This window comes from Pleurodeles waltl, chromosome 3_2, assembly GCF_031143425.1.
Source record: "Pleurodeles waltl isolate 20211129_DDA chromosome 3_2, aPleWal1.hap1.20221129, whole genome shotgun sequence".
In the NCBI taxonomy this organism is placed as follows: domain Eukaryota; kingdom Metazoa; phylum Chordata; class Amphibia; order Caudata; family Salamandridae; genus Pleurodeles; species Pleurodeles waltl.
The window spans coordinates 54,508,142-54,522,342 of NC_090441.1; the positions used below are offsets into that span (position 1 = coordinate 54,508,142).

The 14,201-nt window shown below is 46.7% G+C and overlaps 1 protein-coding gene across 3 annotated transcripts in view; it reads left to right on the forward strand.

Moving 5' to 3' along the window:
* Positions 1 to 14,201, forward strand: part of LIG3 (DNA ligase 3) — a 424,911-nt gene that overhangs the window by 274,537 nt on the left and 136,173 nt on the right. For all 3 annotated transcript variants that reach the window (XM_069226761.1, XM_069226764.1, XM_069226763.1), the window contains exon 17: positions 8,714 to 8,860. In XM_069226761.1, coding sequence (XP_069082862.1) covers positions 8,714 to 8,860 — 147 coding nt within the window. The remainder of the gene's footprint in view (positions 1 to 8,713; positions 8,861 to 14,201) is intronic.

Consider the following 14,201-nt stretch of genomic DNA (forward strand, 5'->3'; position numbering starts at 1 on the left):
ATGTTGCTGGCCCCATGGGGAGAGTGCCTTTGTCACTCTGAGGCCAGTAACAAAGCCTGCACTGGGTGGAGATGCTAACACCTCCCCCAGGCAGGAGCTGTAACACCTGGCGGTGAGCCTCAAAGGCTCACCCCTTTGTCACAGCCCAGCAGGGCACTCCAGCTTAGTGGAGTTGCCCGCCCCCTCCGGCCACGGCCCCCACTTTTGGCGGCAAGGCTGGAGGGAACAAAGAAAGCAACAAGGAGGAGTCACTGGCCAGTCAGGACAGCCCCTAAGGTGTCCTGAGCTGAGGTGACTCTAACTTTTAGAAATCCTCCATCTTGCAGATGGAGGATTCCCCCAATAGGGTTAGGATTGTGACCCCCTCCCCTTGGGAGGAGGCACAAAGAGGGTGTACCCACCCTCAGGGCTAGTAGCCATTGGCTACTAACCCCCCAGACCTAAACACACCCTTAAATTTAGTATTTAAGGGCTACCCTGAACCATAGAAAATTAGATTCCTGCAACAACAAGAAGAAGGACTGCCTAGCTGAAAACCCCTGCAGAGGAAGACCAGTAGACAACAACTGCCTTGGCTCCAGAAACTCACCGGCCTGTCTCCTGCCTTCCAAAGAACTCTGCTCCAGCGACGCCTTCCAAAGGGACCAGCGACCTCTGAATCCTCTGAGGACTGCCCTGCTTCGAAAAAGACAAGAAACTCCCGAGGACAGCGGACCTGCTCCAAAAAGACTGCAACTTTGTTTCAAGAAGCAGCTTTAAAGAACCCTGCAACTCCCCGCAAGAAGCGTGAGACTTGCAACACTGCACCCGGCGACCCCGACTCGGCTGGTGGAGAACCAACACCTCAGGGAGGACCCCCGGACTACTCTACGACTGTGAGTACCAAAACCTGTCCCCCCTGAGCCCCCACAGCGCCGCCTGCAGAGGGAATCCCGAGGCTTCCCCTGACCGCGACTCTCTGAAACCTAAGTCCCGACGCCTGGAAAAGACCCTGCACCCGCAGCCCCCAGGACCTGAAGGACCGGACTTTCACTGCAGAAGTGACCCCCAGGAGTCCCTCTCCCTTGCCCAAGTGGAGGTTTCCCCGAGGAAGCCCCCCCTTGCCTGCCTGCAGCGCTGAAGAGATCGCTTGATCTCTCATTGACTTACATTGCGAACCCGACGCTTGTTCTAACACTGCACCCGGCCGCCCCCGCGCCGCTGAGAGTGAAATTTCTGTGTGGGCTTGTGTCCCCCCCGGTGCTCTACAAAACCCCCCTGGTCTGCCCTCCGAAGACGCGGGTACTTACCTGCTGGCAGACTGGAACCGCGGCACCCCCTTCTCTCCATTGAAGCCTATGCGTTTTGGGCACCACTTTGAACTCTGCACCTGACCGGCCCTGAGCTGCTGGTGTGGTAACTTTGGGGTTGCTCTGAACCCCCAACGGTGGGCTACCTTGGACCAAGAACTGAACCCTGTAAGTGTCTTAGTTACCTGGTAAAACTAACAAAAACTTACCTCCCCCAGGAACTGTGAAAATTGCACTGTGTCCACTTTTTAAATAGCTATCTGTGAATAACTTGAAAAGTATACATGCAATTGAAATGATTCAAAGTTCCTAATGTACTTACCTGCAATACCTTTCAAACAAGATATTACATGTTAAATTTGAACCTGTGGTTCTTAAAATAAACTAAGAAAAGATATTTTTCTATAACAAAACCTATTGGCTGGATTTGTCTCTGAGTGTGTGTACCTCATTTATTGTCTGTGTGTATGTACAACAAATGCTTAACACTACTCCTTGGATAAGCCTACTGCTCGACCACACTACCACAAAATAGAGCATTAGTATTATCTCTTTTTACCACTATTTTACCTCTAAGGGGAACCCTTGGACTCTGTGCATGCTATTCCTTACTTTGAAATAGCACATACAGAGCCAACTTCCTACAATAGGTTTTATGGAACACCTTTAAGGTGCCCTCTGGGTGCATGTGTTAATAAATCCATCGCTGGAATCAGTGAGGATTTATTAATACGAGATGTTTGATACCAAACATCCCTAATTTCAGTGAAGACATTATGTAGCTGGGAAACTCCTACTGACCAGTGTCCGGCACATGTACTTAAAATGGCTTCCCTGTTTACTTACTTTATTTAAGAATCAACAAAGACATAGCAAGGGCATGTCGGCTCTTGCAGATATGCCAACACGTGATATAATGTGCCCTGCCTTCGGGCTGTAAGGCATGCTGTAGGGGTGACTAACAAAGATTACATGCAGTGTATAGGGAACATGGCACACAAGCTGTGTGCCATGTCATGTTTTCTTTTTTTGGAGCACCCTGTCACACAACCTGTAGCGGCAGTCTGAAGGAGTTTGGTGCTAGGTCCCTTAGAGTGGCTCAAGTTGTGCTGCAGCTCTTAGAGACCCTTTGCAGTACCTAGGCCTTCGGTACTAGCGGTACCACTTATTAAGGATTTAAAAAAGGTGCTACAAGGCCTGGCCACTTGGGGATCAAGTGACCAGGTGTATTGTGTTGGGGGGAGGAGCACTGATGACCTAATTAGCAGGAACCCAGTGCACTTCAGCCAAAGTTGCATAAATAAACAGGCAAAAAGTGTGTGTGTGTGTGGGGAGGGGTACTGCAACCAGAACTAGCTTCCTACACCCTGTCCCAGAGTGCCTCATTCCACCATACACAAGATGGTGGAATTCCTATTTTTGTGTTCACTTCAGGTAAACTATCCTAAGGGGTGTGACTAGCATGGGAGTGTAACACCCCTCATGACTATCTAATTTCCTGACTTTCCTGGTGCCAAATGGGCCTCAGGGCAGGGGGTGGCCTCTCCCAGGTCTGGGGAGGCAGGGGTTGAATATCAAAGGAGGCAGGGACTTCGAAGTCCCTGGCATTGGCATGTGTAGGAAGCTGGATCTTTACATAGTTGACCAAAATTAGGTACACTATGCAAAGAGTCCAAGCAATCCCCAGGGGTATCACAGAGGCACAAATTACATCCCAAATGCTCTCTTTTGGGTAGTGTGGTCGAGCACATCATAGGATAGTGCTGAGCATGTAAGGCACACACTCATCAAGTAAGCGAGACACACACTCAATAAAGAAATCTGACACCAGTTTATAAAAATAACACATACTTTTAATATAAACTTTGATACCAGGATCACAAGATCCAGGTGAGTACTTTTCGAGTTATGAATTTTTAGAGTAGACATTTAGTGCATTTTTCAGGAAGGTGCAATGCAATCCTATGGAGGAAAACAAAGACGGCAAGCCAGGAAGAGTACAGCGATTTACGGGGCCAATCTCCTGGAATTAAGATTAGTTTAAGACAAGGTCCAAGGCCACATCAGTAGGTCACCTCGAGGAGCTCTGGTGCGTCCGGGTGCAGAGGTGTGTTACTGCGTTTAGTGTCCCATTCAAGTCTGTGGGCCTCAGCCTGGTTACATAGCTGCAGCAGGGATGGACTGGAAGGACAGTCCAGGGGAACCCACAGGGGGACTCGACCCTTGAGGTCCTTGGGCACGTGGAGACACCATCAGTCTACTCCTCAGGCTGTAGGCCACAGGTTCAGGGGTGTTTTCTGGCATCTGGTCCAGTACTGGAGTTCCTCACGGTTGCCGGGGGGCCCGCAGATACACACTGAAGATTTGGACTGTGGGTCCAGTTTACCAAGCCAACAAGTGGGCTCAGGTCTCCTGAGGTGGTGAGACGTGGGGACACCCTTGATTCTCTTCTCCAGAGTCTTGGAAGGATGGGTGCAGAGGTGTCCTAGGGCATCAGTCTTTGTCTCCTGGTCACTCACAATTGCAGGGGGTCTGCAGAAACAGTCTTGGGGATCACGTGACCAGATGTCTTGTTTTGGGGACTAAACATTGGCAGTAATCCAGTGCGCTTCAGTCAAAATTGCATCTAATAACCAGGCAAAAAGTGTGTGTGTGTGTGTGTGTGTGTGTGTGTGTGTGTGTGTGTGTGTGTGTGTGTGTGTGTGTGTGTGTGTGTGTGTGTGTGTGTGTGTGTGTGTGTGTGTGTGTGTGTGTGTGTGTGTGTGTGTGTGTGTGTGTGTGTCAGTGTGTGTGTGTGTGTGTGGCTGTGTGTGTGTGGCAGTGTGTGTGTGGCAGTGTGTGTGTGGCAGTGTGTGTGTGGCAGTGGGGATTTGAGAGAGTACTGCAACCAGAACCCAGTTCCCTACACTATGCAGATTTATTAGCCATACTGCTGGCGGATGTGATAACACCTCCTGTCAGAGTAGGCATCCGTTCTGTCCTCTGTGAGTGGGGCTCTCGCCTCCAGGAGGTCAGAAACTCGTCTGTGATGGGAGGTAAGTCGTTACCAGCACACTAGAGGGCCAGTAGGTTTCAGGGAGCACCTATAAGGTGCCCTCTGGGTGCATGTCCTCATAAATTCAATACTGGCATCAGTGTTGATTTACTAAGATGAGGTATTTGATACCAAACACCATTATTTTTCGTACAGCCATCATGTGGCTGGGTCACTCGTGATGACCAGCTGTAGGAAGCTGGCTTTTTATGATATATCAAAATGAGATATATCATACAAAGAGTCCAGGACTATTGGATTGGGGCTTCCTATAGCAATCCCAAGGTGCTTTTTTAGCGGGTAGTGTGGTCGAGCAGTTTTAGGCTTATTAAAGCAGAGTGTTAGACAACTGAAAATACACACAGTCAATAAATGAGACACTACTCAATAAGGAGATCCACACCAATTTACAAAACTAACAAGTATCTTTCTATATGTTTTGGCCGAAGTATCGATGTGATCAGGTAAGTACGTTTTGCAAGAGAAATCTTTACAGTGTAAAAAGTAAACACTTAGTGCTATTCTTGAAAGCTGAATTGTTATCCTTTGGAGAAACAACAAATACGGCAAACAGGTATTGTATAGCGTTTAGCAGGACCTATCTCCTGGACGTAAAGTAAGTTTTGGGCAAGGGTCAGGACCACACCAACTGTCACACCGGGTGGCACTAGGGCATCCGGGTGCAGGGGTGTAGTATGGCGTGGGATGGCCAATGTTAGTCAATGGGGATCAGTCCAGTTAAAAAGAGGCTGCATTTTAGGACTGGGAGTCCAGTCAGGATGAGCCACTGAGTGATCCTCGGGATGTATGGACACCAGTGGGTCTTTTCTCGTCGGTCCGGGTGCAGAGGGTTCTTGGGCCATCAGTTGTCTGTCACCAGTGGTGTTAGCGGTGGAGGGGGCCCCACGGAAACAGGCTACAGGCTTGGACTGGGGAACCAGTCATGGTAAACCAACAAGTGGGCTCAAGTCTCACAACCCTGGGGGACGCAGAGACACCAGTGGTTCTCTTCTCCTTGGTCCGGGGAATCTGGGTGTAGAGGTGCAGTAGACCATCAGGTTTCCATCACCAGGGCTGGTCGTGGTTGAAGGGGGGCATGCATAAAGAGACGGCAGACGTTGGTGTTAATGTCGCAGTGGAGAAGCCTGTGATGGACTTTGACTCTCTAGAGGCTGAGTACAAGGCTGATACTGTTGGCCCACTTCAATGTGGGCTGGGAGGCTCAGGTGCAGTAGTGCAGTGGTTCTTAAATGCCTGCAAGGATGCAGGGGAGCAGCTCTGCTACTCCACAGGACTGGGATGAAAGCTGGCAGTCTTCCTGGAATTTTCAGAAGCTGGAGGACGAGGCGTCTTTGGCATAATTGTCAAAGTTAGCAGGCAGACTGGCAGGATTGGCACCGAGTCAGTCACTGGTCTTCAGTTCTCACTTTGCGTCTCTGGAGTGTCCTCCTCCTTCAGGTCAGAAGCATCTGATGCTCCCTAAGTATTGAATTTAGGGGCATTTCGGGGAGTGTAGGGTAGTAGCCAATAAGCTACTTAGACCTGGTGCCACTGCACTCCTTTTATGACTACGTCCTGTGGGAAGTGGGCATAACCCTGTCCCGGAGTTCCTAATTCTGCCATCACCAAGTGGGTAGACTTTCAAAAGTTGTGTCCACATCAGGCAGTTCACCTTAGGATTGGGGCTGACCTGAGAGGTGGGCACGCCTCTGACTACTAATTTTCTCGTCTGTCCAGGTGACAAATGGGGCCTGGTGCAGGGGGATCGGCATCCTCACCTTTAAGGGAAGCGAGAGCTACATATTAAGGGCGGTGGGCTGCTTTGAAACCCCAGGCCTGGGAATGCAGATTTGCAGGTCATCCGGTTGATAAGGGTGTGCTTACACCACTGCCAGAGCATACCTTGTTTCTGTCTGCCCGTGAGCAAAGGCTGTCACCCCTGGGGATCAGAAACGTGTTTGGTGGGGGCAGGCTTTTTAGAACTAGTCAGCCAGCACACGGGTAGTGGTAGGTTTTTCAGGGGGCACCTCTAAGATGCCCTCTGGGTGCATGTATTAATAAATCCATCACTGGCATCAGAAAGGGTTTATTATTATGAGATGTTTGAAACCAAATATCCTATTTTCCGTGAAGCCATCCTGCAGCTGTGGAACTCCAGTGTCCAGCACATGTACTGAAATGGCTTCCCTGTTCACTCACTATGTCTGAGAATCGACAGAGACATAGTGGGACATATCTCCTTTTGCAGATATGTCCTCACATGTAATACAATGCACCCTGCCTTAGGGCTTTAAGGCCTGCTGTAGACGTGACTTACATATATTACAGGCTGTGCCCCATGTCTTGTTTTCACTTTTAGCTGCACTGAGACACGCAGCCTGCATGTGCTAGGTGAGGTGACCCTGAGGATTGCACAATTCTTGCCGCTGCCCTTGCGAACCCTCTTTGGAACTCATGCCCTAGGTACCAGGGGTACCATTTACTAGGGACTTATAGGTGTGCCAAAGGTATGGCCAATTGGGGAACAATTGCACAGTTTTAGGAAAAAAGATCTGGCACTGGCACCTAGTTATCAGGAACCAAGTACTCTTTCAGTCAAAATTGCATCAAATACCAGGCAAAACGTGGAGGGTGACCATGTCAAAGAGGGGCACTTTCCTACACCAGCATCCAGTACATGCTCTAAAATGGCTGCCCGGTCACTTGTAATATCTATTAATAGACATCACAAGGACATATTTCCTCAGGCACACTGCCCTCACGTGTATTATAATGCACCCTTCCTTAGGGCTTCTATGGCCTGCTCTAGGGGTGATTTACATATAATACATGCATTGACTTTGGCATGGCACACAATGAGTGTGCCATGTCGTGGTTTCACTCAGGACTTGCACCCTGACACACAGGATGTGATGGCATGCCGTGTGCAATGTGTGTTTGGGTCCCTTAGGGTGGCATAAGATATGCTGCAGCACTTAGGGACCCTCTTTAGTACCCATGCCCTAGGTACCAGGGGTGCCATTTACTAGGGACTTACAGGGGGGCTAAAGCTGTTTGTCAATTGTGCTACAATTGGACATCACTTGTTTTAAAGAAAAGAGCACTGGCACTGAGATCTGTTTAGTAGGCCTCTGTGCACTGTCAAGAGTCAAAAACCAGCATCTAGTAGTTCTAAATGGGGCAAAAAGTGTGGGGGGAGGGGGGGTCATCTGAAAAGAAGTCCAGTTTCCTACCAACCTAATTTTAATGAATGAATTTTCAAACAAGCTAGTACAGTCCTATATTTAAACTTTGCGGCTTTCTTCCTGCAGGTGTATGTATTCATTACACTGGTTTTGTTGAGTTACATACCAAGGGCTATGTTTTGTTTGCAGTACATTGACGAAAAAACAGCCATTTGTTAGTTTGTAAATCAAATCTAGGGAATAATAGTACATCCAAAAATATGTATGGGATAACCCCTCCAGTATTCCAGGCATTCAATTCTAGCACCATATTGAATGGTGTGGCTCAGGAAACTGGACTGCAGTGCCTGACATACGTAACTTTTTAAAACAAAATAAAGTGTTAAGGCTTCATTTAACAAATAATTTATTAACATATATGCATTATATGTCAGTGCAGTCTCTCCATTTTATCTAGCACACAATATGGGTCTACTTCCCCTACATTGCCAGTAAATCATTCTTGCTTTGAAACCACAAGGTCTTCAAGGCTGGTCTAAATGCCCTTTGGAAACGGACAGATAATTGGAAGAGGCTTGTTATTTTGGGGACATATTCTGAATATGTTATTTTCTGACGTTTTGCATATTTAATAAGCAATATCTTCAGAGCATTGGGAGCTTTAAATCACTGTCATCTTTTAATTTTTGTTTCTTTTTCACTTCATAGCAACTTATGTTCCACTGTAGACTGTTACCTGGATGAGCGGAACTGTTGATTACAGAAACTCATCCCCATGACTTAATTGCAGTTTTAAGAGTGCTGCATGCTGAAGGCCAGGTTTTACTTTTTTAGGTCTTATCGGCGGACATTTCATTGACCTTTATTAGTTTTGTTGTTGCAGCTGTCTTTGTAAATGCTTTGATATTTTTAACTGTTTTTGATGTAGCACAAAAGGCGCATGACAGAACTGCCTATTAATCATTTTTATTGAATTGAAGAGGCGTCTGTTTATGAAGTTTACCAACATTTCTGTCTGATGGATCGATTGTTGAAGATTATTAGTTGCTTAGTTTACATTAGTTGACAAGTCCAAGATAGGATGTTGATTGACTTTGAAGGAAGATGGTACTAAGCTCAAAACATTTTATATCTAAACATTGTCCATCACTTGCTCTGTCTGTGAATAGGACTGTAGTAGAAGACTCTGCTTTATTTTTCTCTAGAAAGCGCCAGTGTGGGAGATCACGGGAGCTGAGTTCTCAAAATCAGAAGCACACACTGCTGATGGGATCTCCATTCGTTTCCCTCGTTGCACCCGTTTCCGTGACGACAAGGACTGGAAAACAGCCACCAACCTGCACCAGTTAAAGGTAAGATGGTATTTCTTACACCAGGAAATAAATAAACCTGCATCTTATGAGAGTTTCTTTATATATGTCAGAAGATAAGTCTCAAACCTGTAGAAGATACACATAAGCCATGCTGCACCTGCAAGCTCTTTGGGACTGTGCATGAAATATGTGCAATGGTTGAAAGATAATAATGAATTCTTACAAGCCCTTACCACCAAATTTGCATCACCTTGGAGTATTTCACTAATGTCAATATGCTTCCCTCCTACGAATTTCCAATTTGCTTGAGTCTCAAACAACTTTAGATTGCAAAGAAAACTGATCTCTTTCAGGATGTCTGAGGTTAGGGAAAATAAAATACCCTTTTCCTTTTTGGCTGTTGCAAAGTTTAGTTTTTCTTCACTTTTTAGCATTCTTCACATTTAATGTATCGTCAAAGACTAGCCATGCTTCAAAGGCTTCTAGAACGTTAATGAACCACATTATGTGATACACCCTCAAAGGACATGCATCCATTGCCTACAATGTTGGTATCTGATCAGCACCTGCCGAGAGGGCTAGGTGATGCACATCTCTCCCCCTGTAATAGATTTCAACAAGTTCTGAACTGTTTCAGAAAAGTGATTTTTGAAACTGTGGACAATAGATGATCTGCTCCTAGAACACGGCACCTGGCCGCCGCTTTTTAGGGTAGGAATATAGCCAGTTAGCTGTTTCGCCAGCCATAAGTAATAAATATAATAAATGAAAAGTTCATATACATACTTATATGCCCACCTAAGCATACAGCGCAATACAATAGGCCACGCAACTTCAGACATTGGCTTCCTTGCATTGTGTATAATGGTATTTTGTCTAATCACATGTACACATGTGCCTTAAGGGAAGTTCACTTGAGTGCTAGGGCTTTATTATGTGCTAGACATCATTGTTTGTTTAAATGTTGTCAGTGGGTTACAATAATTCCATGACAGTAGTATTTTCTCTTTGTACTAAAAAAAAGGTAATTTTCTTATGATGTGAACTAAAACTAAAAAGATTTCTGTATCTGTACTAAGTACATGATGCCTGCTTGGAAGCATTCATTAACCTTCTATTGAAATGTTATGTATTTTTTTTTAATGTACAATTTATTTTGCAAGAATATGGCCTCTATGTGAGTTGGCTTTACTTTTTTTCTTCTGTTTATTTTTGTGGCATAAGTTGAAATAAAGACATGCTCATTGCACCACTTTGACTATGGTTCTCCAGTTATGCCATTTTTATTAAAGAATGTAGTAATCCTGGGAGCCCTGTTTGTATCCCTAGCACTGTAATGGAAGTCTAGCACAAAAGAAAAACATTTGTATGTCCTGAAGCTGTAGTTAGTTCTGTTCTGAAATTATTACCCTTGGGAACTCAGTGGTGCACCTACATAGTTCCGCTTTAAACAGTTGCTTAGTAGAGATGTTGACTACTCTTGGGTGCTTCCTTTACGAAAGAGCCCTTCTTTGACATAGTCACTCCCACTTTTTGACACTGTTACTGAGGTTTTTCGACTGAAGGTGCACTGGGATCCTACTAACCAGGTTGCCAGTGCTCTTTCCCTAAAATAAGGTAAACTAATTCAATTGTGTACAAATGGCACATGCTTTTAGCACCACTGTAAATCTTTAATGAGTTGTAGCCCGGTACCATGAGCATGGATACTAAAGAGGGTCCATAAGGGCTGCATCATGTATTATGCCACCCTAAGGGACACCACCCCCTTACAAATTGAATGCAGGTTGCCATTGTAGGAAGCTGTCTTATCTATGTAGTGTACCCATGTAAAGGGACACTATGCAGATGATCCAAGCGACCCTTATTGGTTTACAGGAGTTACAATAATAATCCCAAGTGCTCTTTTTTGTGGCAGTGTGGGCGAGCAGTTTAGGCTTATCAGACGGTAATGCTAGGCACTTGTTAAACAGAGTCAATAAATGAGACACACACTCAAGAAGAAACTTGAGACCAATTTAGAAAAATAACATAGGATTGTATCTTAATTTAGACACCAAGATCTTCAAGATCTGTTAAGTACTTTTTAGTGAGCAATATTTAAAATCTTAGAAAATATAGCTGTCAGATGTGAGGCATGAGTCCCGAACGTGGTAATGTTGTCCTGTGGGTAAAACATGCACTACACAGAGTCACTTCAGTCGATTGTTCTTCTGGACTTTAGGTAAGTAGGGGAAAAGGTCTCTAGAACCACCAGCAGTTTTGGATTACCTTCCCTGGTGTGTCTGGGTGCAGAGTTCCTCCTAGAGGTGGTAATCTCTGATGCTATGTGTTAAAATCAGTGGGAGAGGTACCTAGAAGAAAAGGGCTGCAAGTGGGGACTGAGAGACCAGTCGGGTTGAACCCAAAGGAGGGCTTGGTTCTTGAGGGTCTCTGGGGCCAGGGGACAGATTCGGTTGGCTTGGACTCTGGCTGTGGTGCTCGGGTGCATAGGTATTTTGTCCGGTCACAGGTGTTAGAGGTTCTCACTTCTTGGGGTCGACCTGGTGATGGGGAAAACAAGACAGCAGGACCACTGTCGGTGTTGGCCTTCCACCACAAGGACGCCTGCAGACTAAATCCAAAGGACCCCCATGCCTGTGAAGGATCCCGACGAAGATACCCGACGCCAAAAGGTACCCTGCACCTGCAGCCCCCTGCCCTTGGGGAACCCGAAATCCAGTGCAGCAACATGCAGCAGACGGCCCTCCTCACTGTCCAGCCTGTGGTTTCTCCGCACTGACCCGCTGGACCAGTCTGCAGCCTACTTGTGACCCTCGGTGACTTCCTTTTGAAAAGGATTAAGGAGCCTGATGCTAAGTTTGCACCCTGCACCCGGCCGCCCCTGTGCCATTGAGGGTGTGTGTTTGGTGCTGCCCTTTCTTCCCCCCATTTTGTCCCCCCTACCACATCCCCCACCAGAGCTCTCCTAAACCCCCCAGGTCTGCCCTCCGAAGACCCAGGTACTTACCTGTGAGCAGGCCTGATTCTGAGTGCCCCCAGTCTCCATAGGAGCCCATTTTGAATCGTGCAATAACTTTGACCTCTGTACCCGGCTGGCCCCATGTTGCTGGTGATGGGTGTTTGGGGTTAACTTGATCCCCAACCTGTGGACATCCTAACCCCCGGGGACTGGAACTGTAAGTCTTGTACTTAACTCAAAACTGTACTAAATTTTCTTCCCCCATAGAACTGTTTGAAAAATGCACTGTCAACTTTTAGAACAGATTATTGCTATTTATTTGAAAACCGTGTATCTTGCCAAATTGAAGCAAAGTAGTTTTGATACATATGCTTGCTACTTACTTGCAAATGTACTTATCTGCAAACTGAATCTATTGGTTCTAGAAATTAAGTAACTTGCTATATAAAAAACATTGGCCTGGAGTTAGTCATTGAGTGTGTGCTTCCTTTATTGCCTGCGTGTGTACAACAAATGCTTTGCACTATCCTCTGATAAGCCTAACTGCTCAACCACGCTACCACTAAAGCATTAGTATTATCTACTTTAGCCTCTGTTAAACCTCTGGGGAACCCCTGGACACTCTGCACACTATTTCTCATTTTTAAATAGTATATACAGAGCCAGATTCCTACAATACTTCATAAGATGTTCCAACAAACTAAGGCCCCAGACATCTTTGGAGCAGAAGATCCCTTTGGCGCTGAAGAGGCTGACCCATATGGACTCCTGGCTGAGCAGAAAACACCCAGCCTGGAAACGGTCTCCTCTAGCATGCCAGAGCACGAAGAGGTGGAGGAGGCTGAGGTGCTGTTGAAGACCAGCGGTCCTCAAACTAACATCATGTTCTGAGCAAGGATGCAAACAGAATCCCCTACTCTCAAGGATCTCGGCCACCTTCGGGTTCTGGTTGTCTCTGGTAAAAGGCTTTGAAGCCAAGCAGGCCTCCGCCTGGAAGTATCAAACTTCAGCTACTCCCAAGGGTGCCAAGCATCCTTGCTTTAACCCGAAGCAAGCAACAAAAACTCTACCTGCACTTGTACGCAAGACTCGATGCTCGATCCTTTGTCGATTCTGAAGCCTTTCTCGTTGCTGAAGCCCCTTTCAATAGTCCGCTACGAGAAAGTGAAGACTCTGATGCTCAAAAGACTACAGCAGGAACTTGATTTCAAGCAGAGAAGCACCTGTTTGTGCGCCCTGTTACGGGGATGATTTCAGCACAGCCACCGCACCAGTGCCACCTGATCTCCTTCCTCACAAGAGAGAGATAGCATTCGAGGGAGAAGCCTTCTTCAAAGCCACCCTCCCCAAAGCCGACAACCAAGAGGCACAAGGATAGAGCCGTCAGGCCCCTTACGCAAAGTCCACCTGTGCCTCCACTGCCACCCCCCACCTCTTCCAACACCACAACGCAAATGCATGCCCCTGCCTCCATCAGAGTTGCTCAAGAGGTCCCCCCGTTCCTACTCTAAGCCAGGCAGTCCATATGGTTCCCTTGACTCCTGTGACCAAGACTCATGTACAGGGCCTACTGTTGATCCCAGGGATGATTGTAACATAGCCCCCTCCCCCAGTGATCCTGAATGTGATAAAGACATCTAGTTGCTGATTCCTTACCTTAGAATTTCCCCCAGGCATCAGTCTGGATCTGGAGATTTTTCTCGAGCAGTACACCTGAGCGCCTTTATGTGGCATTGATCGGCTCCTTGGTGGTCATTGGTGTCATGAGCACCGGAAATTACGACGTGGGTCGTATATAGGCACCACCTTGGCACACTGACATCAGTTCTTTTCTTTAACCTCCACCCTAGCGCTGATCTGAAGAAGAGCTACCTCTCAGTCATATTTTGACTATCTTGTTCTACTTTTTGTTGAAGATTTTTGAGTGTCCACACTCCTGGTGTGTTGAAGATGTCTTCGCATAAGACCAGGTTCAGGCCTTGCAGATCCTGTCATCGTGTGATGTCCGTGACAAAGCCACACCTCGTGTGGCTGTGGTGTCTGGAGTTCAACCACAACCTGTTGTGCTAAAATGTGCTACACACTGGCTAAGATGCAACCCCCTGAGCTAAAGTTGCAAACACTGCCTTAGCGATCCACTCCTGGACATCTGTCAGGCGGCACCAGGGGCATCTCTGCACACATTTACTAAACACTACTGCCAGGACAATCAGGTGTGTAGGGACAGGCGCTTTGCCCGTTCGGTCCTGGAGGACTTTCGGGTGTGATCTTGGTTCGCAGACCCACCTCGGGGGATAGTATTGATCGGGTATCTATTCTAAAGTGAGGAATCTGCAACTAGATGTCTCAACCAGATGGAGAAGTTACTTACCTTCGGTAACGCCTTATTTGGTAGAGATAATATCTAGTTGTAGATTC